The sequence below is a fragment of the Thamnophis elegans genome, chromosome 2 (genome assembly GCF_009769535.1).
Source record: "Thamnophis elegans isolate rThaEle1 chromosome 2, rThaEle1.pri, whole genome shotgun sequence".
NCBI lineage: Eukaryota > Metazoa > Chordata > Lepidosauria > Squamata > Colubridae > Thamnophis > Thamnophis elegans.
Window position 1 is genome coordinate 171,313,769 of NC_045542.1, and position 24,757 is coordinate 171,338,525.

Below are 24,757 nucleotides of genomic sequence, written 5' to 3' on the forward strand. Positions count from 1 at the left end.
CCAATTCCCGCAGCCTCTGCGGTCGCCTGAAATCCATCGGGGCTGCCTGGTCTGGAAGTCCTGGCTGCGCTCGCCGGCTCTGCGCCGAGGAAAGGGGCGGGGCCGAATCTTTCTGGCCCTGCCCTCCCTAGAGAAGCGTACAGCCAGCGCGTTCTACGTCGCGCGGAACCGCCCCCTCCACCGCTTCCAGAATCAGCAGCAGAGAAGAAACGGAGCATGCGCGAGGAAACATTGCCGCTGGGAGCTTCCAGGAGTTTTTAATTTAAAAGAATGCTAGGGATGCGCGTGGGTAACCGTTGATTGTGACGTCACCCGGCGGAACGACGCTTGCGCGCAGTAACGGCTGCAACGGCTCCCTCCGAGCTGAGGGAAGCTGTACTTTTGCCTCAGTGCGGCTACAGTCTCTTCCTAAAGCTGCTAAGGCGGCGGCGCGGGGAAGTAGGTTTCTCCTTGTCTTATTTAGACCTGACAGATAGCAATAGCACTTAGATTTATATCACAGCGCTTTACATCCCTCTCTGACCGGTTTGAAGAGGCAGCCTATTTCCCTCAACGATTTTGAACAATTAAATCAGTAGAACAATTTGCCTCCGGAATTTGTGAATGCTCCAAAACAGCAAGTTTTTAAGAAGAGTTTGTCTGAAGTGGTGTAGGGTTTCCTGCCTACGCAGGGGGTTGGACTGGAAGGCCTCCAAGGTCCCTTCCAACTCATTCTCTTCTAATCTGGGCCCTCATCAGATGTCCCTCAGATGAGTCCCATAAAGGTGCCTCAGCCGAGAAGACAGTGTAGATGTTGCAAGTTGCTGTTGCAATAGCTCCAGTTTAAGATGGTGATGACGACTAAATCCCAACTTCCTTATGTTGTTAGAAGTTAAAAGACACTGATGTGCCAGCAAGCCTCAGAGTAAGCATACAAAGAAATTGTATTTGTATTTGACGCTTGCCCTAAAATTGAGAATACCTCCATTCAAGCGAGAGATATAAACGAGACTGGAAAAAATGGATTGATTATATACAAAGTAAACATGGGATTAAGAAACTCCAGATAGCTTATGCTTAGCATCAGTAAGAACTCAAACTGTTTAAAATTTGGGTAACAGTAAGAAGCTGAGATCAATGTAGAGATATTCTAGACGGTGATTGTCAAAAAGTTATACCATGTATGGTCTCTGGGAAGTGGGGGGGGGAGGGAAGGGAGGGGGGGATCTAGGGGGAGGGGGGAAACATAATATGTGTTAAACTTTAAGGTACAGATTGCACTTGTATACTGTGGCTTTTTAATGTTAGTGTTAAAACAGAACAAACCGAATATATTGGAAGGTAATAGAAGTACACCGAAGGGAGGAGCTGAGTGAAAGAAGAAGGAGGGTGGAGAGAGTGAGAGAGAGGAGGAGGAGAAGGAAAGGAGGGAATGGATTAAGAGAGGGAGTGATAGGGTCAGGGTTAGATAGAGGGGGAGGGGAAGTAGGTGTAGAGGGGTATGTGAGAAGGAAGAATGAAAGTTGGAGGGGGTTGAAAGAGGGTGTATGGTGGGTCAAGGTGGTATATTCGGTTTGTATTGTAGGGGACACTTTCTATATAAGTGAGGGTTGTGGTTATTACTCAATGTTATATGCCCTGGGAATGCACAGTAAACAAGTGATTGTATAGAATGAAACGGAAATAAAAATATTATGCAAAAAAAAAAAAAAAAAGAGAATACCTCACAGGCTCCATTAAAGAAACAATCTTCTCAAGGAAAAATTTGGAGGAGCCCAGTCCTCCTCTCATCTATGTGTAATGCTGTCATATGTCTAGTTCTCTAGATAATCATATTTTTCAGACTATGATGCACTTCTCCCCCCCTCCAAATGGGTGGAAATTTCAGGGATGCAAGAAAAGTAGTGACACAGCTCAAGGTTTCCTGGCTTTGCAAGCAGACTCGGAAGTGTGACTCTGAGCATTTTATTCTTAATTCCCCTTGGAAGCTCCTGCAGCTTGGTGGGTTTATTTGTTTGGTTGAGGGGATTGCCCTGGATCCTGTCTTCCTACTTTAATGGGTTAGTCCTGTCCCAAGACCTTTGTCTTTCCTATGCTGGGGGTTAATCTTGTCAGGGGGCAGGAAAAAGGGACTTTTTAAACAGCTCCCCGCAGAGTTTAGTTTTTAACCTGATTCCCCTTATCTTAATGGCTCTATTGAAATGTTCCTTTTGTAACAGCCGTTCTGAGTTTTTTTTTCCATTTCAGCTGGTGCTTCTTGGTTTTCTTAAAGGGGGAAGGGTTGGCTTGAGTCTCTTGGCACTGGTTTTGAGGTTTCTGGCACTGTCCTTTTGGGGTGTACTTCTCACAGCTCAAAGACTCTTGGGGCATCTTCAAGCGAAGATGCGTCTTTCTAAGGGAAAAGGTCAGAGGTCAACTCCTTATTTCCTTTTATTCTCTGGTGAAGATCTGACATTTTAGGAAGTTTCAGTCTCTTCAGTTTTCCCCGCAATAAACTGGCTGCTTCCTCCTTTGGTGGCTCTTCTGGGGAATCCTTGGACTAAAATAATAAATTATCTTTTCTAGTGATGAAAGAAATGTCCTTCTGGGTTCGGCTCCAAGTGGGGAAAAAGACACTGGAGACATGGAGGCTGCTTGGAAAGATGGTTTAATGGAGGACAGGACCACGTGGCTTGAGTCCTGAACAGAAAAGGTGATCACATGCTTCAATGTTGGTGGAGAAGAGAAGGGAAGCTGAGTCCCTGGTTTTATGCCCTCTCTGGCCTTTGACCTTGAGCTTATATTCTGATTGGTTGTCAGACTCCCATGGGGCCATGCAGGGGCAACTCTCTAGGCTGTGTTTTGAATCCCAAGTTTGGTTGAGTTCTCAGATGCCATGTAGTGAGTTGGAAAGGGCCAATATTATGCCTTAATCCCATCCCCCTGGAGCTGTAGTGGAGAACTCTTTATTATATAAAGTAGACTAGCTTGGTCTTCTTAATGGCCCATTAACAAAGTGGGGATGGAAGGAAGCTACAGGCAGCTATTCTGTCTTTTAAAACATGTTTCTTTCTTTTCACATCCAGAGAAATATTCTGCTTTTTCAATATTTCCTAGGATATTTCATTTTTCTGGGAGGATGTAGGTGATAACTTCCTACACTAGTTATGATTATTGCTATTATCATTCCAAAATTTGGTCGAAATAAATTGAGGATGCTTTTACATTTTTCCAAAGTGTAAGAGGTTTTTTTTTCTTTTACGGCTTGAACTTCCTTATGTCTTCTCTAGTCTTCTAGCTTCCCCTGAAAATATACAGAGTAAGAATTAGAGCATGCCTGTGAGGAAGAAGAGGGACCTTCTGCCTCCCTTTCATGGCTCTGTATTTCTACCACTGAAGAAGGCCGAGGTCATTAGAGTCACCTTCCAATTGTTGGTGAGTCACTGGAAACTGGCCATCTGCCTCCCCTTCAGATTATCTATTTTCTATCTAGGTGCACAGCAGGTGTAACCTTGTCTGTGGTCAGAGACTTGTTAGTTTATGGTGCCGCATCAAACAAGAGATTCACACATGAACTGCTGAATGGACACACTCCATATTTGCCAAGGCATCTGCTGAGCATGTTTTCTTTCTTAAAGACTTCAGTATCATGTTTATTATGGTACTAGCTGTACACGGCCACGCGTTGCTGTGGCCCAGTCTGGGCATAGTGGGGTGGCAGGTGGGTGCTGCCGTTGTTCAGGACTCGGGGCTGCTGGGCTGGGCGAGGCTGGTTGGGGGAGATGGCGCTGGGGCTGTCGGCCTCGTGGAAGTTGTTGAGCATCTCCTCGGAGGAGCTGTGCTCGGGCGCCCCCAAGTCGGTGGCCCTGGAGGTGAGACGTCCAGGATCTCGGAAGAGAAGTCCTTGGTGTGCCACTTCACAGGGCACCCAGGGGCCGCCCCAGCCCTGCTGCACCTCAGGCTGACACCGCAGCCACCGCCCCATCGGAGCCACTTTGGCGAGGCTGTAGCTGGCTCGCTGTGATGGGGGGTGGAGCATGCGCAGCTGGACGGGCTTAGGAGACGCTCCACCTTCACCTTCTCTGGAGCTCCACTGGGCTGGCCGGGGGTAGGCCGGCTTAAGGGTGGGGGGAGGTGGCCGAGGGATGGCGCAAGTGGCGCCCAGTCGCAGACAGCAAAGGCCCAGCAGGAGGGGAGGGGGAGGCCGAAGGCTTCGGCTCCCCTTGGCGGAAATGGCTGAAGCTCATCAGAGGACGGGCGGAAAGGGGAAAGGGTGCGGCAGGGACCGTTGGGACGAAGCTGGAGAGAGGCCGAACTGTTCCAAATATACTATACTCACTAAATGAACACCATGGTAAACGACACAGCTCAATTCTAACACAATGTCACACGAAATAATTAAATCAAAATGAAAATAAATCAAAATCTATGAAAATTCAATATAACAATGCAATCGGAAACATTGAAATGGTGCTGGTTTTCAAAAAGCATGTTTTTACAAAAAAATCATGTTTTACCTGTCACAGGTGTGACATCTATATAATATACGTATATAAAAACATTCACGTATTCGAATGCAACGTTGTGTCAAAATTTCAAAGCAATCGGTGGAAGAATTTTCGGAGATTAGTGATTTTGAACAAACAACCATTACATTTTTATTTATATAGATTTTCTCAGATGCGATGGTTTCTGGTAAGAACCAGGACTGTCTTTCTGTAACCTAAGAGCCTTTGATTAAGTTTCCTCTCTGCAGTAAATATTTTCTCATTCCTCTCACAATCAACCTCTAAGGAAGGCCAGTTGGTTGACAGTGGCTGAAGCCTTCTGATGGACATAATAGGCAAGTAATATTTTGCCTGGAAGTTCCTCAAAGGCAGCCCCCCAACTGATGACTTTTGCACAAGTGTGGTCCATTGGGGAGCCCCAGAAGGCCCATCCTCCATCTTGCTCTTGAGATTCTCCCCCGGCCATGGCTGTATCTCCTTTCTCTCTTCTACCACTCAAGAAGGAAGCTCTGAGTCAGGCTGGAAAAAAGCTTGCAAGCGTCCTCATTTTCTCTAATAACAGAATAGGGTTATTCAGCAAGGAGAGAGGGAAGAAGGGAGGGAGGGAGGGAGAGAACACAAAGCTCTATCTTGTCTCCCCTGATCCTTCTCTTCACTAGACTAGCCATGCCCCGTTCCTGCAACTGTTCTCCATATGTTTTAGCCTCCAGTTCCCTAATCAACTTCCTTGTTCTTCTCTGCACTTTGTCCAAAATTGCAACATCTTTTTTTATAATGTGATCAAAACTGAGTCTAGGGGGTTAGACTAGAAGACCTCCAAGTTCCCTTCTAGCCTAGTCTGAGTCTGGTTGCACCTTTTAAAAAGACATCTGAACCAGGTTCATATTTCTTCTGACTAGTAGATATCCTGTTCCCCAGATTCGGCCTGTACCCAGATGCTGGTTGCAGATCAGGTACCCCTTGTTACAGCACATGTAGCAAAATTTTGTGCAGCACAGAAATCCCATTGAACCCTGAAGGGTCAATGTCCCGCAAAGCATTCTTGGTAACTATAAATTAAATTTTAGGCATTATTACTTTGTTGATATTAATAATTTGTACTTAGTTGTAATTTTAGATGTGATATTTAATATAATTTTAGTGTTCACATTATAATTTAATCAGGGGTGGGATCCTACCAGTTTAACAACCGGTTTGCTGAGTGCCTGACGTGCACTGCGCATGTGTGCACATTTTACAGAGAAATCACCTCCCCTTACTGCTGGGGAGGGAACAACTGAGGCGCAGCAATCCACTCTGCTGCGCCCATCAGCTGAGCATCAGAAAAGGGAATATAGGTGAGTATAGCTCAGGGGTGGGAGGGCGGGCCCAGCTGATAGTCGGAGCGAACCGGTTCACCCGAACCGGTCCGAACTGGTAGAATCCCACCCCTCAATTTAATGTAGGCTGTATCCTGGATTTCCATTCTAGATGTGAGTTATATTTATACTTTAAATTGGTCTTATTTTATTTTATTATCTGTGCTGTTCTATGATCGCAACCATATCAGAAGCAGTTGGATAGCCTCCTTAGATACTGAATGATAACACCTATCCTATTGTGACTCCATGGTGCCTATTTATGCAGATTTTATCATGGTTTTACCCAAATTTAATATTTATCTTATCTACAGTATTGTCCACATACTTTATATACATATATTTGCTGATGCTTTATTTAAACTTACATTTGTGTTTCTATATATATGATTTATTAGTGTTGTATCAGTGATTGCAAGACCTCAGTAGATGCCATATACCTGTGATGGCGAACCTATGGCATGAGTGCCACAGGTGCCACGCGGAGCCATATTTGTTGGCACACCAGCTGTTAGCTCTGGTGCGCATGTATGTGCCAGCTGGCTGTTTTGCCCTTCCAGAGGGCTGGGGGAAGCCATTTTTCGCCCTCCCCAGCCTCTGGAGGCTTCCCTGAAGTTTGGGGAGGGCGAAAAACACCCCCAATGGGCCAACCAGAAGTTTGGAAGTGATCTGTTTCTGGCTTCTGGGGGGCTGGGGGAGGCCATTTTCACCCTCCCCATGCTTCAGTAAGACCTCCGCAGCCTGGGGAGGGGTTGTGTGTCCATGTGCCGGGGAGGGGGGGTTGTGTGTGCATGCGCAGGTGGGCCGGAAGAATTAATTGATGTTGGCATGTGTGTGTGGGATAGTGCATGCATGCAATTTTGGCATGCCATATGAAAAAGATTCACCATCATTGCCATATACTAAATAAAAATAAATAAAAACCACAATAAATTGGAATTGAATGGATGCATTGGTGGCGCAGTGGTTAGAGTGCAGCACTGCAGGCTACTTCAGCTGACTGCAGTTCTGCAGTTCGGCTGTTCAAATCTCACCAGCTCAAGGTTGACTCAGCCTTCCATCCTTCCGAGGTGGGTAAAATGAGGACCCGGATTGTTGGGGGCAATATGCTGACTCTGTAAACCGCTTAGAGAGGGCTGAAAGCCCTATGAAGCAGTATATAAGTCTAACTGCTATTGCTATTGCTATTATGTTTGCAGTGGGCGGCTTTTCCCCAGAAAAGGGTCAAAAAAGACTTTCACACAATTTGATTTATTATTATCTGTAAAGGTCATCACAAAAGACCACATAATTATTGCAAATTACCTATTAAACCCAGTTTGAATCTTTTTCAGTCCACAATTATAAGCACACCACATTTCCTTTTCTGTTCTGATCCTCATTCAGAATAAAAATGGTATTTATTTAATGATAAAAGTAATGATGAAAATCCAAAAATATCTTGGTTCAAGCCTATTGTGGAAGAGTCTGAAGGGCTCCTCTTGAGAGTCCAGCCTAATTCAGAAGAAGGCTGATCCCATCTTCTTTCCTCTCTCCTTATGCTGGGACAGTCCATTTGTGCTACAAAGAGAAGGGAAAAGGGACAGTCAACTCCAGCCAACTAACAAAAGTTACCAATATTGAAGAAATGATGGAATAGAATCATTAAAGAAAGGATGCAAAAGGAGGGACAAAATGAAATGTGAATGACAAAAATTAAATAATGACTTAAAAGCCATCTACATCAAAAGCCACTGTTGGACGAAATCTCTTTGGTTCACTCCCCAGCTGGGAAGCAGTCCCTGATGCTGAGAAGGAATAGAGATGGAAGCAAGCTGCCAGAAAGTGGGAACCATTTAATTCAGGAAGGCAAGAAAAGTAGTGACACAGCTCAAGCGTTCCTGGCTGGCAAGCAGATCGGGGAGGTAAACCATATCTTTTTATACTTGATTTTCCTTTGAAGCTCCTATAGTTTGATGGGTTTTGATGTGACTCTAGCTGAAGTGATTGCCCTGGGTTTTTGTTTTCGTGCTTTACTGGGTTAATCCTGGTCCAAAGTCTCTCTCTCCCCCCCATGCTAGGGATTAATCTTGTCAAGGAGGCAGGAGAGAGGAGTTCTGGTGTACTTCAGTGAGTTATTTTTAGCCTGATTTCACTTATCTTTATTGCTCTGCTTAAGTGTTTGTGTGGCTTTGTTACTTTTGTAATAGCCATTAATAGCTTTTGGGTGCTCTGATAATCCTTTCACCTGGTGCTTTTGCTTTGGGGTTTAAATTTCTTAAAGAGGGAAGGGCTGTTTTAAGCCTTTTGGCACTGCTTTAGTGGTTCCTGGCACTGTCCTTTTGGGGTGTGCTTCCCACACCATTTACAACAAACACTATAAATACCACACAGAGAACAGCACACACTTTATTAGAGAGTAATTCCCTGAAGATGGGCTTCAGTATAGTCCAGAAGCTCAGAAGACAAAAACTTTAGTCCCACTGACCGACCCAGATTGGGTCCTTCAATATTATCCTGGGACATGTGCATTCGCCTTCATTCACAATTTTAAAAAAAGTTAACATATTTTAAATAATTAAATATAATTGTTAAATTGTCCTGCGGTGAGTGGGCTGCAGCAAGTTGGTCATGGGGAGTTGTCCCTTTCCACAAAAGAGAGGAATCAGCTTGATGGAGTTTTCCAAGGTACAAGAGAGGAGGGTCCCTCATTTCCATTCCTGCATCCCACCCAGTATAACCCCCTTCCCTCCCCAACTCTTTATCCACAGCAGGCTGATTTAGAGAGCATGCATGAGACTACTTACCTGCAAGGGGGCTGCTAAACCAACCGGCTGCTCCCTGCATTGGAGAGAAAGACACAGAGTGAACCTCTGCCTTGCCCTGGTCCTCTCTCTCTCCACCATTCAATCTCTGCAAGCTCAAGAGATTCTCAGAGAAGACCAGGCTGTGCCACCAGAACAGTCTCTAACCATTGGGGCTCAGGATATTGCTGTTAGTCTCGTGACCCGACAAAAACGCGCACGATAAAAGCACACCAACAAAATCGTGTCACTAAAACCGCGACGTCATCAACACGCTGACAACAGCGCACCGACAACAGCAAGTCGACAGAAGGGTGATTTAAGGATGATTTAAGTTAAGGTAAGGGTGAGGTTTAGGGTTAGGTTTAGGATTAGGATTAGCGTTACGTTTAGGATTAGGGTTAGCGTTACATTTAGGGTTAGGTTTAGGTTTACAGCGCGCTTCTGTCCCCGCGCTGTTGTCGGCGCGATTCAGCGCTCATTCGTCGGCGCGGTTTAGAACTTGCAGTTTTGTCACCGCGGTTTTGTCGTTTGCCCTTTTGTCGGTGAACCGTTAGTCTCCCTATCCTAGGACTGAGGGCCACTTTGCTCCAAAGGGGGATCTTAGGCTGCCTTCTCTGCCTGAATAAATGAGGCTAGAAATCCAACAGGGAAAGAGTTTCCCTTTCTCTGCTGCAGGAACAAACCAGTGCAAGGCAAATATTTTTTTTTAACTTGGGTAGAAATCGTGGAAGAGAGAGGAGATTGGAGAAAAGAGGAAGACTTGATTTTTGTCCAAAGTAAAAGGAGATACAAGGAAAAGCAGAGAACAAAATCACTAAAATTGAAAGGAAAAAGAACTCTGGTTTGCCCCTTTGAGAGAAGCAAAAATCCCAATCATTTCCCCAAATGCCCCTTTTCAAAAAGAAACCACTTCTCCAATCTTGTATTATTCACATGCTGTTGGAAAATATTGTTAATGTTCATGAACAATTTCTCTTCTGAGTGAAGAGAAAAACCACAACTCTCCCATCAGTGCTTAAGACATTATGATAGAATAGAATAGAATAACAGATTTGGAAGAGACCTTGAAGGTCTTCTAGTCCAACCCCCTGATTGGGCAGGAAACCCTACACCACTGATTCCTGATTCCAACACTTTCATTCTCTCTTTCTCTTTTTCTCTTTCTCTACCACCACCACCCCGCCTCTTTCTCACACATATACAGACTTGGAACCAAACCATTTTAGTTTGCAGATATAGCAAGTAATTCTCAACGTTTATATATCACCACACAGAGCAATCGTTCAGCAATTTTTCAGCTAGAGCACACAGCAGATGTGGTGATACAGTTGGCTCCAAAGTTTCTTCTTCCAATCACTTCATACTGCCAAAAAAGCCAATGCAGTCCTAGGTTGCGTCAGATATCAAGATATCAAGATAGATATCTATCCTGCTCTGGTGAGGTCCACTTTTGGAATACTGTGTCCAGTTCTGGTCACCATGGTACAAAAAAGATGTTGAAACTTTGGAAAGAATGCACAGAAGAGCAATAAAGTTAACTAGAGAACTGGAGGCTAAAACATATGATGGATGCTTGCAGGAACTGGGTAGGTTTAGTCCAGTGATGGGCAACCTTTTTGGCGTGGTGTGTCAAAAATCGAGCATAACTCGCGTTGTGTGTCACTTCGACAAAAACATAATTTTGCGCAATTTATAGTTTAAACTACAAAAATGTATAATTGCAATATATAATTGTATTTAATAAACCAAAAACAAATTATTTAACATACCTGCTTAGTAACTTCTTCCATCCTCACTTTTTTCCAAGAGCTGGGAATGATTAGTTTCAAAATGTCTATTTATATTCCGCGTTCTGCTTACTACCGTTTCAGTACATAGAACGCAAAATGATCTGCCATTTTTTTCTATAATGCCATACATCTCGCTCCATGTCTCTTGAAAGGGTCGGCCACTGCCACTACCACTCCCTTTACTTAACCTTTGTTTTTTATTTTTTGGGTGCTCCATCAGTGGGCCAGTGACAGCAGATAGAATTATAGATATCCAATTAGGGGTTAACTAGCCTAACAAGCTAACACAACCTCCCCCTCACTTATCTCAGTTATTGTGGGCAATTACAAGTCCATGGCACCCCAATAGTTGCTGCTAATGGCGCTCACAGTTCCCGTTGGCACTCCGCTGTTCCCTGCTGTGGTGCGGTCGTAACCGACAGTCCCAGGAGTAGACTCTCTGGGCCGGCCTGACTGGAGAGAGGCGCGCACTGTTCCCGCGCTCCTCTCCTGCGGGTCCTCCCTCGCCGCGCTGATGACGTGTGTGCGCACGGCACGCATGCCTTACCAGCAGCCCCTGCGCTCAGAAAGGGGCGGCGGCGATACAGTAAGTGAGTGTGGGTGGGGGAGATCACACGTCCCCCCCCCCCCGTTCCTCCAGCACAGATTCTTTCATCCTCGGCGGCCGTGCAGGAGCCGAGGATGAATCGCATGAAATCCTGTGCGTGTCACCCCAAATGGCTACGCGTGTCAGCACTGACACGCGTGTCATAGGTTCGCCATCACTGGTTTAGTCTAACGAAGAGAAGGACTATGGGTGTCACAATACCAATCTTCCAATATTTGAAGGGCTGTCAAAGAGAAGAGGGGGTCGATCTATTATCTAGTCTAAAGTAGGGGTGTGCTTCAAAATTTTTAGCAAGGGGTTCTCTGCCCGGTTGCTGGGTGGACATGGCCATGGTGAGCGTGGTTTAGTCAGCCTCCTATACGTGTGTGTGTGTGTGTGTGCTTTTTGCCTTCCCTGGGCTCCAGAGGCTTCCTTTGAGCCTCCGAGAGGGCAAAAACGGCTTCCCCATGCTCTGGAAGCCAGAAACGGGCCCATTTCCTGCCTTCCTGAACTTCTGGCAGGCGCGTTTTTCACCCACGCTGATCCTCTGCACCTGCCTTGCACTTACCTGCATCCAAAACGGGCCGCGTGGAGACACCAGGGAGGGGAGGGGTGGGTGGGGCCAGCCAGGAGTGGGATTTGGGGGTTCTCCGAACTGCACAGAATCTTAGCTAGAGGTTCTCCCAAACCCCTGCGAACCCCCAGCAGCCCAGCCCGGGACTCTAAAGGTTCTGATGGCAAGACAAGAAGTAATGGGTGAAAATTCACCAAAGACAAATCCAGAACTAAGGAAAAATTTCCTGACTGGGAGAGCAATTAATCAGTGGAATGGCTTGTGGGTGTCTGGACAGCCATTTTTCTTGGATGGCAAAGGATCATCTGCTTGAGCAGGGGATTGGACTATAAGGCCCCTAAGGTCTCTTTGAACACTGTTATATTGTTAGAGAGCTTCTTAATCAGAAGTATCTTTCCACGCAGTTGAGGCTTCTCACCATCTTGAGGAATTCCTTGCCCCAGATGTTTCTCCTTAGGGCTTCCACTCCCACAAACAGCTTGGCTGTAATGAAAAGGGGCCCCATCTTCCCCAGCCTAGTTCTTCGGAGGGAGAGGAAGATAGCACACCTCTGCACCTCCATGAGCTGCTTTTGTGTTTGGACATACACAATTACACAAAGAAAAGTCTTCAACTGATGCTGCCTCAGTTGGAAATTACATATAAAGAGGACCAATCACTCACCTGGTGCTGCTCTGAACGTATCTTGACGTTTCTCTGTAAGGACAAAAATGAGTGAAAGCTACTAAGAATAAGAATCCACCAGAAATCATCCAATCCCTCCCTCTGTAGAAAAAAATAACAACCCCAGGAGAGAGTTTAGCAGTTGTTTAGACACAACCTCCCCGAGACTATTATTAATACTCACAGACTACAAGCACAGCACCTGATTTGCCCCAGGAGAGACCTGCTGCCTCCGAGATGGACGGAGGGGAATTGGGGGAAGCAGCAGCAGCAGGGAGGAGAGGAAGGTTTGCATGGAAATCCTTCTCTGCTGCTCTTCAACCAAAGCCTTTGAAAAGGACAGCACCAGGATGCCTCTTCCCAACTCAGAAGAAGATGGGATTGTCCCAATCTCACTCAGCCAAGTCAAGACTGAAAACCCAGCAACAGGCCGAGATGCCCGATATTCCCCAAGAAGGCTGGGAAAATAGGACAGAAGGAAGCCCGGGAAACAGATTTGGGAGGAATTTATCACAATATTCATGAACTGGCAGAGACATGGTAACAGGTCAGCCAAAGAGGCTTATTTGGAAACAGAAGCTTAAGTAAGAAGTCTGGGTGTGGCTTAGCAGTATAAAGCTCTGAGCTCTGAAACAAAACTAGTCTGCACTTGTCTGATCTGAACTGAAATGAAACTTTTCTCTGCTGTTGGTATTTGTGTGGGTGTGTGTGTGTATGTGTATATGTATATATGTATGTGTGTGTGTGTATGTATGTATGTATGTATGTATGTATGTATGTATGTATGTATATAAAGAAGATACTTATTTAAATGAATCCTGCTGAATCAGTTATCTGTGCGTGCTTTCTGGATTTGATTTTTTGCAATAAACTCTGACAGAATCTCCCCAATTACAGTATTGTAAATAAGGATACTTACTGAAGAATATCAAAGTCCCAACAATCACACATGCCAGGACAAGACCAACTATAAGGTAGCCAATGTAGAATCCCATGTTGGACTTTGGAGCTGAATTGGGAGAAAGAGCAAATCATTGAACGAGAACCCCAAACAATCATTCTAATTAGGGGACATAGCACAGTCAAAGGATTGGAAACCCCTCAAATTAAAAGGATGAAGAGCTCATGTCCCTTTAAGGGTGATATGGAAAACCGATAGATTAAAGTTCAAGTATGCTCACACCTGGACATAGCTGGGGTCAAACATCTCTCCCACAATCCTTCAGCTTTAAAAAGAGCTCAGCCTTTCCCTCCCTGCAGTCTCTCACCTTTCAGGGCCACATCCAGAGGCTCCTGCAGACTGTCGTGCTCCACGTGGCACCAATAGCGGCTGCTCTCTTTGGGGTCGATCCAGATGCTGAGCCAGTAATGGTAGGTCCCATCCGCGTTGGGGGCCACAGACCCATGGAAGGTATCCTTCAGCCATTCCTCCCCATCCCTCCTCCAGGAGGCATAGATCTCCCTGGGGTAGAAGCCATCCACGCGGCAGACGTACATCTCCATCCCATCCTCCACCTCTGTCCGGCTGCTCATTGTCACCACTGGAGGCTCTGCAGAAAAGAATGAACTCTGAGCCCCTCCAGAGCCTGGAAGGTGGATGAGAAACTTGAAAGTCAAGTTTCCCGTTACTTACCAATAGTTTTAATTTAGGGATTCAACATTTGTATTTATTAGTTTGTCAAACAAGTTGAAGATAACAAGTATAAATATAAACATGGACATATACAAAAGAAATGAGTACAAATTGATGGGAACAGTACGAAAGGGACGTTAGGCACGCCGGTGCGCTTATGCACAGCCTCTTTACGGACCTCTTAGGAATGGGGTGAGGTCCATGGTAGACAGTTTAAGGTTGAAGCTGTGAGGGTTTGAGGATGTAATAACAGAGTCAGGTAGAGCATTCCTGGCATTGACCACTGTGTTGCTGAAATCGTATTTTCTGCAATTGAGTTTGGAATTGTTTACTTTGAGTTTGTATCATTTGCCCATGTATTATTCAGGTTGAAGCTGAAGAAGTCGTTGACAGGTAAGATGTTGTAACAAGCAATTTTGTGTACTGTGCTTAGATCATACTGCAGGTCCAGATTGCCCAAGCCCAAAATTTTGAGCCTGGTGGCATAAGGAATTCTATTGTGAGCAGAGGAATGGAGGACTCTTCCCATGAAATACCTCTGGACCTGCTCAATTGTATTAATGTCCGATATACAGAATGGATTTCATGTAGATGAGCTGTATTTGAGGATTGGTCTGGCAAAGGTTTTGTGTGCCCTAGTTAGCAATACAATGTTACCAAAGAAGAAGCTTCACAAAATTAGGTTAACGACTCTTAATGCCACAATTGCATTTATTAACATGTCATAACTGCACCATTGCCAAGAGTTTTACAAATGCTCCAAATCTGGATAATATTCAAGCTCAATGATTCTTGATTTTTTAGCGACTCAGCCTAAAATTTGTAGCAGATTGTGGCTCTAAGGAAATGTCACTAAGACCGCTTTGAATTCTTAACCGAACTTGAGCTGTCCCCATGAGGGCGAGCGATATCGAAGCTGCTGTTTTAAGTTTCCTTTAAAAAAAAAAAGACACAGACACTTTCACTTCCTCAAACTGTAAGCTCTTTCCATGGGACACAACCACAATATCAAGACAGGGAGAACCAGAATCAAAGCAAAGGCATGGAGCCTTTTGGGATCCCACACGGGTCAATTTGGAAAAATGATTGTCTCTCTCAAAGGGGGAGGGGGCAGAGAAGGGTGATGCCAAGGGAGAGACAGTTCTACCAGGGCAGGGGGAGGAATGAGGCAGCAGCCCAATGGGCACAAAAATGTGGGTCAGTGCAGATGATTCGGCACACCTAAGTAGGTGCAGATCAGGGGTGGGATTTAACCGGTTCGGGCAAACCGGTAGGTCCAACGATCAGGGGGACCCGCCTGCCCACCTCTGTGCTATACTATAATCTTCTCCGCTGATTCGTGCGGCAGAGCAGATTGCTGCGCCTCAGCTGTGTTACTCCCCAGCAGTAACACGAAACTGTCAGGCACATGCGTGCACAAAGTGCAAGATCACCAAACCGATTATTAAACTGGCAGGATCCCACCACTGGTGCAGATGAGTTGGAGTGGGCGAATGGGAGCAGATAGATGGGTGCGTATGACTGGGCACAGCCGAGTTGGTATGGAACAAGTCAACTGGGCTTGGAACAACTTAATGTCCTGCCACTTCCTTGCCTCCCTGAACTGCTGGCAGCAAAGCGCCTGCCTCCAGGAACCTGGCCGTGGTTGATCTCCCGCTGCCTCCAGATCATAATGGCCTTATGTACGAGGAGGCAGGGAGCACACGGAGGGGTCGTGTGTGCATGTGTGTGTGTGCATGTGGTGGGGGTTGAACATGCAGTGGTTGTGCATGCAGGGTGAACGCAGGAGGAGTGTGCGTGCATCAGGGATGGGTTCCTGCCAGTTCTAACCTCTTCTGTAGAAGAGGTTCCACAAATCTACAGGGCCGTTTAGAACCGGTTCCAGCTCCCTCCCCCCGCCCGTCCGCACATCATCAAGATGAAGAGCGAGAGGAGGAATTGTGGGAGTTGAAGTCCACAAGCCTTAAAGCTGTCAAGTTTGAACACCCCTGGGGGTTTTTTCTCTAAAGGGTTAGGGGTGCAAGGGTCTTGTAACTTGACAGCTTTAAGACTTGCGTGCTTCAAATGCTAGTGTTTCTGAGCCAACATTTTGGTTGCTAAGCAAGAGCGTTGTTAAGTGAGTTTCACCACATTTTACAAGTTGGCCATGCCCACCCAGTCACATGACTGCCAAGCCACTTCCACCTGGTCACATGGCTGGCAAGTCACTCCCACAAAGCAGGCCACACCTACAGAAGAGGTCCTAAAAAAATTTGAAACCCACCACTGGCGTGCATGTATGGTGGGCGGGGCGCACATGGGGTGGGTCACACATATATGCCTGAGGGCAGGGGAGCTATCATTGATCTATAGACTATGCAAAAGAGACAATCAACCAGCCCAAAAGAGAACAAAAAGATGTCAGCATTTTTTCACCAGTAATCAGGAGCTGCCAAAGAGCCATCAGTAAGCACTCAACCAAAGACTTTCTAAGACCACCCTCAACCCTACAGTGAAGCAAGTGACTAGAATATAAACTGACAGCAAACAGCACTCCTTACTGGCACTGATGTTGTTACCTAGTTAAGGCAATGAAAAGTCTGCAAGAAAATGAGCAAGCTCGAAGAGCTCCAAGGTCCCCTCATAAAGGAGGAAAGTCCAGCCTGGATCCAGATGCTCACCTGTCCTCAGCAGCGTCTCCTTCCCTAAGTCCAGGTGCAGCTTCAGCCACTCAATGCAGTCCTTCTCCAGGTAGGACTTCCATTCCTGATTAGTTTCTAGAAGATCATTCCAATGCTCCTTGATGATCTGGGCCTGGGGCTGGTGAGCCACCCAGGTGAGGGTCTCCTTGTTGAAGGTGAGGAAGTTCCTCCCATCATAGCCATACTTTATAAACCCTTCTTTGCTCCCGTCACTCCGGACCTCACAGCCATACATCCACTGCTGTGTGTGAAAGCCTGAAAGAGGGATAGGCAGATGGTTTTGTGAGTCCTCAGGAGAGACAGACGCCCTGCCCCACCCCACAGGGACTTTGAGACAATAGTGAAGCACTGACACCCTGATTTCTTCCCTAGCAATTCCCACCCCTCTCCAGAGGTGGTATTCAGCCGGTTCGGATCAGTTCTGGCATACAGATAGCCAGAAATTTTGAGTAGTTCAGAGAACAGGCAAATACCACTTCTGGCTGGCCACCCCCTCCCACTCCCACTGTTCCCTGTCCTAAAGTCTCTTGTTTTTCTGCTCAGCTGAAAAAGCATTTCGTGAGAGGGAATATGGGGCCGGAGGAGCCACCCAATCCCTCACTCACCTTCGCTCTGATTGTAGGCACTATTCAGAAACTCCAGCTTGTATCTGTTCAGGTCCTGAAAACCACGTAGTTTCTCGGTCTCTTCGTCCCAAAGCTGGGGATTCGCCTTCTTCATCTCCTCCATCCAGGAGACTCGAGGGTGCATCTTCTGGCCGTTGCTGTCATAGTGAATGAAGACCTGATCGTCCACGTAACCCAGAATAAGAAAGTGGGGTTGCCCCTGACTGGGCTCCAAGACGAAGGTGGAGAAGTGCTTCAAAGAGTGCGAGGAAGAGCCTGGAAGAAACCCAAAAGGAGAGAATTAAGGGGCTTCAGCTGAGCGACCCAGATCCAATGGAGCACAACAGGCCCCAATTTGAGGGTCTGAGGAGTGTTGGGAGAAATGCCCTTCTGGGTTCAGCTCCAAGTGGGGAAAAAGACACTGGAAACATGGAGGCTGCTGGGGAAGATGGTTTAATGGTGGACAGGACCACATGGCTTGAGTTCCCGAGCAGAAAAGGGGATCACATGACTCAAAGATGTTGAAGAAGAAAAAAGGACCAGCTTGTTGAGAGTCCCTGGATTTTATGTCCTCTGTTGGGCCCCGCCCCGGGGCCTCCTGCTCTCTGCACTCTGATTGGCTGTCAGACTCCCATGGGGCCATGCTGTGGCAACTCTGTAGGCTGTGCTTTGAGTCCAAATTTGAGCCTTGCTGGGCGATGATGCAATGAAAGGGCTTTGGGATTCCTATCATGACTCTGCCTGTAGATCTTTGTTATGTAGAATAGACTGGCTCAGGCCTTAATGGTCCATTGACAAAGGTGGGTGGGATGAGTTTCTCATCATCATCATCATTCATCATCATTTATTGGGTTTGTATGCCGCCCACTCTCAAGAGACTCAGGGCGGGTTACAGATAAAAAGGGAAGTGGGATACAAAAATTAAAGACAACATTAAAATACCACAATATTCATAACTTAGGATGGGGCTGGATAAATCAACAGCCCCAAGCCTGCCAGAACAGCCAGATCTTGGTCGCTTTGTGGAAGGCCGGAAGGGTAGTAAGGGTCCAGATCTCCACGGGAAGATCATTCCATAGGTCCGGAGCAGCTACAGAGAAGGCTCTCCACCGGAGAGTCGCCAGCTGACATTGACCAGCAGATGGAATCCGGAGGAGGCCTAGTCTGTGAGATCTTATGGGTCTCTGGGAGGTAAATGGCAGGAGGCGGTCTCTCAGGTAGCCAGGTCCTGTACCATGTAGGGCTTTAAAAGTAACGACTAGCACCTCCGGAGACCAATGGGAAGCCAGTGCAGCTCGCGGAGGATAGGTGTAATGTGGGTGTACCTAGGTACGCCCACTATCGCTGGCGCGGCTGCATTCTGGACTAACTAAAGTCTTTGAACACTCTTCAAGGGCAGCCCCATGTAGAGCATGTTACAGTAATCCAGTTTCTGCCTCCCTTTTAGGGGGAAATATTCTGCCATTTTAATATTTCCTAAAATATTTCCTTTTCTAAGAGAGGGATGGGTGCTATCTTCCTATAGGAGCAAGGAGTGACTTGGGGGACAGAGGAAGAAGGGGAAAGGAAAGGGGAGCTGATGGAATAGAAAGAGGAGGCAGAGAGTAGAATGAAGAAACAATTGAGAGGCAAAGAAGCAGCTTTGGGGCGAGAGGGTGAAGGGTTTGGAGGGCAGAGAAGTTGGGGGTGATGGAGGGAGGGAAGGGAAAATGGGGCCAAGGGAAAAGCAAATCTATTTGCCCGCTCCAATTGTGCCCTCCCCGCTTCCAGCAAGGCCTCCTTCAAACCTCTTCCTGCTCATTCTCTGCCCCAAGGGGGTTGGGATGGTCCCACAGGGAGCTCAAGGGCAAGGCCCAAGAGAAGCTATAAATAACCTTCACTCTCCACTCCATGCGATCAGCTGCCCAGGGCCTCAAACCCATGTGGTCCTTTTCACCAATAAACCATCTTTCCAATCAGCCTCCATGTTTCCAGTGTCTTTCTCCCCACTTGGAACTGAACCAGATGGATATTTCTTCCAACAGCAGCATCCCCGAGATGAAAATTGCCACAGGGGTCATCTAGTCTACCCTTTATTCAGGGTAGGGACTGAAATGAACGCCTTTTTCTTCCTATCAAAATGGGTCTGGTCTCTGCTTGACCCTCTCCAGCAATGAGGAGCTCCCCAAATCTCTGGATAGGTGGTTGCCTGTCCAGCTGCTCTTACTAAAACATTCAACCAGAATCTGGATTTCTTTCACTGAAATCCATCACTTTATGAATTCTTTGATTTGATTTTTCTAATCCCCTTCAAAGGAAAATTTGTTGCAGCCAAAGTTCAGCAAGAATAGTATTACAATTGAAAAAAGGAAATAATATGATGTAAAAGGGCAACATACAAAAGGAATCACCGTAGATAACTCCAGTAGCTACAAAAACTAAACTAACAAGGAGAATCAAATCCACAAAGGATGGAACAGGAAAACCAAATCTTAATGGGGGGGGGGGAAATAAAGTATAGATCCCCCCTGTCAAACTGGCAGCCCTTGGGCCAACGCGTCAAATGCAGGCTAAATGCAGAGCAGGCCTCCCCAGCTCCACAAAGGCAAAAAAAATATATATGTCGCAATACATCCTGATACAGCATGATAATCATGTAACATGATGAGTTTGACATCCGTGGTATAGATAAATGTAAAACCACTGTAGAGCATGAAATACCATGGGCCACACCCAAAAACTCAAATCATGAAAATTAAAAGACTCTCCTGGAATTGCTAATTGAGCATTGACAAGAGAACCTTCTCTTGACAGGCACTAACTAAAAAGAAGTATGAAATTATGCTAAAATAGATGATCTCTGTTTAAAACTTTTTACCCAAGATTTTTTGCAACCACACATAAGCCTAACACAACTTTACTGTTCCGTACCACAAAAGAATTTAAACAAAGCACACTTTGCCATTTTGCCTATTGAAACTCAGAAAAATTAGGAATAAAACAGTCCACATCCTTTAAATCTCAAGATTTAAATTGTTTTTTAACAAATGTTTCACATTTTTAATTCTGCAAGCTGAATCAAATAATAAAAATATGGAAGAACATTTTAATTCAGCAAGTGTCCCTAGGTTGGGAACTTTTTGGGATGGAAGGAAGCTTCCGGGAAGCAAATCCCTGCCTGTGGCCAGAAGCTCTGGGGATTTGGGGGATAAGGACAGGCTGGGGATCAAGATGGACATGGACTTGTAAGACCATTAAACTTACAACATCTACTGCATTCAAAGAAAACATATACAAGATGGTTTATAGGTGGCACTTCCCCCCAACGAGGTTAGCTAAGATGTTTCCTGGGTTATCTCCATTGTGTTGGAAATGTGGAAGAAAGGATGGCACATTCTACCATATTTGGTGGTCCTGTACTGAGGCCACGAAATATTGGAAAAGGATAAAAAATGGTTAAAAGAGGTTACCGGGGCAAACATTGAATGGAGACCTGAGAACCTGTTACTAAGCATCAAACCAGATAACATAAGCAGTTCAATATGGCATTTGAGCCTGCATATAATTGTGGCCGCAAGAATAACCTATGCACAATTTTGGAAATCCACCACTATACCGCCGGAAGATGCTATAATTAAAAAGATCTACGAATGTGCAGAAATGGACAGAATGACGGGTTGGCTGAGGGACAAAGGAGAAACAGAACATTATCTTAGCTGGAACCTATGGTATATGTGGGCGACTAGGAGAACAGCAGGGACTTAAAATGGGGAAAGTTAACATAGGTACCGTAATAGATCCCTGAATCTTGCAATGAGAAGATGTGGCTTAGAAACCTAACAATGAGGAAGGAAAGAAAAAGTTGGGCTGTGAATGACTGTCACCGCGGGGGTGGGGAGGGGGGGTTGTATGTTTAAAACGGCATTTGTATCTGTATGTTTTGCTTTATATTGTTATGTATTATTTGTCTTGCTTATGTCGTTGTATTTATGTTGCTGTATTTTTCTTCCTGTTTTTTAAAGGTAATAATGTTTAATAAAAATTATATTAAAAAAAAAAAGAATGATCAATTGTCCAACCACATTTTGAATAAAATGACGGGAACCTTTAAAAAAAAAAACGATGGACATGGACTTATCAAGATGAGGCGTTTCCTGTAGCACTCTTATCCTGTTGCATTCACACCGCATCCTTGATGAGAGAGAGGAAGGGGAGGGAGTGGGGAGAGAGGGAGGAGGAGAGAGAGGCAAAGAGGGGGGGAGAAAGTGGCAGAGGGGGACAGAGGGGGAGGGGGAGGAGAAAAGGGGGAGAGGGAGGGAGATATATATAGAGAAGAAGGGGGAGAGGGGGTGGGAGTGGGGGAGAAAGGGAGAAGAGGGGGACAGAGGGAGAGGGGGGAGAGGGAGGGAGATATATATAGAGAAGGAGGGGGAGAGGGGAGGGAGTGGGGGAGAGAGGGAGGGGGAGAAAGGGGGGAGAGGGGGAGAAAGGGGGAGGGGGAGGGAGATATATAGAGAAGGAGGGGGAGAGATGGGGAGGGAGTGGGGGAGAGGGAGAGCGAGAAGGGGAAAAGGAGGACAGGGAGGGGGAGAGAGGGGAGAAACGGGGAGAGGGAGGGAGATATATAGAGAGAAGGGGAGAGGGGGAGTGAGTGGGGGAGAAAGGGGGGAGATGGAGGGAGATATAAAGAGAGAAGGAGAGGGGGAGGGAGGGGGATAAAGGGGGAAGAGGGGGACAGAGAGTGGGAGGGAGGGGGAGAAATAGGAGGAAGAGGGAGGAAGATATACATAGAGAGAAGGAGGGGGAGGGAGAGAGGACAGAGGGGAGAGAGAACAGGGCTGCATGGATCCTTCCCATCCTTGAAGGGACTCACCGAAGCTGCTCTCCGGGGAGGCGACCGCCAGAAGCAAGAGGGGCGCAAAGCGAAGAGCCATCCTGTTGGCCATCCTCAACCTGCGCTCCGCTCTCCTGAGGTCTTAAGGCAAAGAAAGAGGCACGCGCGGTGATCAACACGAGAGTCGGGAAACAACAATCCAGAGCGAGCCGGCGATTGGCCGGGACCAGCCAATAGAAAAAAAAGCGTTCTTATGTCGTCAGTGGTTGCTTGGCAGATGTCCGAGCAAAAAAAGCAAATTCAGCGAGCAAAGCTGCCAAAAGGGAAGCGGAAAAGAAGTTTTCTCCGAAAACAGGACAAGATCACATTCGGGGAGATCTCTTGCCAGGAATTCCTCAGTGTGGGACTCACTCAGAAGAGGGGGAGAGTAAACTGGGCGCAGGAGGGGGAGGGGCGGAGTCCCTTTCAGATCCCGGACAGCTTCTCGCAGTCGGGAATCACCTCCCAGAATAAAATTTAGGGAAGAAAACCAGTGATATTAAAAAAAAAAAACTCAAAAGCAAACAGTAGCTACATTCATTGGGTTTTCTAAATAGATACGGATGAGAAGGGGCTTGAAATCTGTTTCAATAGTCGTTATCAGCCAGGAGGAAACACAGATGTGGAAAGCTGGCAAAGGGGACTAAGGGGAAGAGAACTTCCAAATTTAAGGCGTTGAGAGGCTGTCGCAGAGAGAAGGGGAGGAGGCTGTCAGCCTATTCTCCAAAGCGCCTGAAGGCCAGACAGGGAACAGTGAATGGAAACTGATCAAGAAAAGATTCAACCTAGAAATAAGGAGAAGTTTTCCGACTGAGAACAATCAACCCACGGAACAGAAGTTAAGGTTAAGGTTGTGGATGCTTCATCACTGGAGGCTTTCAAGAAGGGACTGGACAGCCATCTGTCAGAAACCCAACTCTGCTCTTGTATTTCTATTTTGTCCTGTCCTGTCCTACCCTTAATCAGGTGGAACACAGAAACCCCAGGTGATCTTTGCTCTGCATGAAGATGCTCAAAGATTTCCCACGATGAGCAAAGTATAAGTAAGGGGCAATGGCTTTTTTCAGGGCTTGAACCATCCCTTGTTGTGATCAGCCTTCCACTGAGCGTGGACAGAATGAGAAGAAGAGGGACCTTCTGCCTCCCTTTCACCCATCTGTATTTCTACCCCTGAAGAAGGCCCAGGCCATTAGGGGACCCTCCGATTGGTTTTGAGTCTCTGGAACGTCTGCAGGATGAACCTCCCCTTCAGGTCCTCCCCTTTCTCTCTGGGTTCAAAACAGGCTTAACCTCATCTGGTTAGTTTAAGGTGCAGCATCTTGTGCAAACAAGAGATTCACACACAAACTACTGTATAGACATGTATGGCCACAGAAACACATGGACATAAATCCATATTTTCCACGAGATCTGCTGAACATATTTACTTTCTGAAAGACTTCAGTATCAGTAGTTATTGCACTGTCTACTCAGATCAGGCATGGGGACCCCAGGGGACTGGTTAATTATTAAGGTGGAATTATTATTAATCTCTTTGCCTAACATATCATCTTTCTAAAAACATTTAGATGTTTGAATCATAATTACAATAGGAATTGTTTTAGCATTTACCAACTACTTCTTTTTAGCTTTGCTCAGATTAACTTGGGTGGCTATTGTGAAAGAGTTTGTTTCCAGCTGACAAAAGCAACTCCTGTCACCAACCCAACGAAAACCAAAGGGAGGACTTCAAAATCACCCTGGATTGGAAGAGCTGCTTCTTGGGAAGGATCTGGGGGGGGGGGGGGGGGCTGGCTAGAAGCTGTATTGGTCTCCCAAATCGGATCTAGTTTGTGAGACGGGGGGGGGGGGGTTGTCCCTAATTCAGCTCCCTCCTTTTTCTGAGGTTGTTTTTATTTTCTGAGACTGGAGAGCTTTTCTGAATACTTTCCCAAACTGGGGGGTTTCCTAGGGGAGGGGAGGAGAGGGTCAGGTTATGAAAACTTGGCCCCAGACCCTTCCAGGTGCCCATCTTCAAATAAAAAGTCCAAGGTGGGGGGGGGACAACATGTTTATTAGCAATGGTCCAAAAGCCAGGGTGGGATTGAAAAATGTTAGCAACCGGTTCTCTGCCTGGTTGCTGGGTGGGTGTGTCCCTGAAGCAGTTTTACCAATGCCGCTTTTTAATGTGGGCCCATTTCTCCAATCCTTTACTATTTAGATGCTGATGTAAAATAACTTGTTCTATCAGTACATAGTAAAAAAAAACAAACACATCAGCTCAGCTCCCCTGCATGCATGGAAGGGAATCCCTACAGCAGCTGCAGGAATGGAGCGGAGATCTGAAGGATTTCAACCCTCCTCGGCAGGCAGCTCTTTCAATCAGCTCCCAGAAGATGAGAGGGAGTCCTCACCACCCTCCAGGCCTTCCGCATAGCCCTTAAAACCTGGCTGTTCGGACAGGCTTGGGGCTAAAGACCCGCTGCCCCACTTCGAATGGTATGATTGTTGTGCTTTTAACTATGTATGGTTTTTATGTTTTTGTAACTCTGTTTGTATTTCCCCTCCCTTTTTGAGTTGTGAGCCGCCCTGAGTCCCTTCAGGGAAAAGGGCGGCATACAAATAAATTAAACCTAAACCTAAACCTAAACCTCTTGGCAGGTCCCAGCAGCTTGCAACATTTTCTACCGGGTTCCCCATTGATTCTAGGGGGGGAAGCCAGTAGATACGTTTGCAAATGGGGATCATATGATCGGTGGGGGGAGGGGTGGCTGGCAATTGGCA

General features: G+C 46.4%; 3 protein-coding genes across 7 annotated transcripts in view; all 3 read right to left on the reverse strand.

Annotated features, from left to right (window-relative positions):
• Positions 1-24,757, reverse strand: part of LOC116503386 (H-2 class I histocompatibility antigen, Q9 alpha chain-like) — a 504,076-nt gene that overhangs the window by 312,058 nt on the left and 167,261 nt on the right. The gene's annotated exons all lie outside the window — the stretch shown is intronic.
• Positions 1-24,757, reverse strand: part of LOC116503420 (major histocompatibility complex class I-related gene protein-like) — a 465,627-nt gene that overhangs the window by 241,307 nt on the left and 199,563 nt on the right. The window lies entirely within an intron of this gene.
• The window catches only part of LOC116503409 (H-2 class I histocompatibility antigen, Q9 alpha chain-like), a 105,866-nt gene continuing 88,174 nt past the window's right edge, over positions 7,066-24,757 (reverse strand). Inside the window, exons 1-8 of one of the 2 annotated variants that reach the window (XM_032209809.1) lie at positions 21,995-22,138; positions 17,143-17,418; positions 16,517-16,792; positions 13,492-13,773; positions 13,143-13,232; positions 12,224-12,256; positions 8,611-8,644; positions 7,066-7,384 (exon numbers count right to left, since the gene is read on the reverse strand). In XM_032209809.1, coding sequence (XP_032065700.1) covers positions 8,625-8,644; positions 12,224-12,256; positions 13,143-13,232; positions 13,492-13,773; positions 16,517-16,792; positions 17,143-17,418; positions 21,995-22,067 — 1,050 coding nt within the window. In that variant the 5' untranslated portion in view covers positions 22,068-22,138 and the 3' untranslated portion in view covers positions 7,066-7,384; positions 8,611-8,624. Of the gene's footprint in view, positions 7,385-8,610; positions 8,645-12,223; positions 12,257-13,142; positions 13,233-13,491; positions 13,774-16,516; positions 16,793-17,142; positions 17,419-21,994; positions 22,139-24,757 lie in introns of those variants that run through there. The other variant, XM_032209810.1, reaches the window with a different exon arrangement.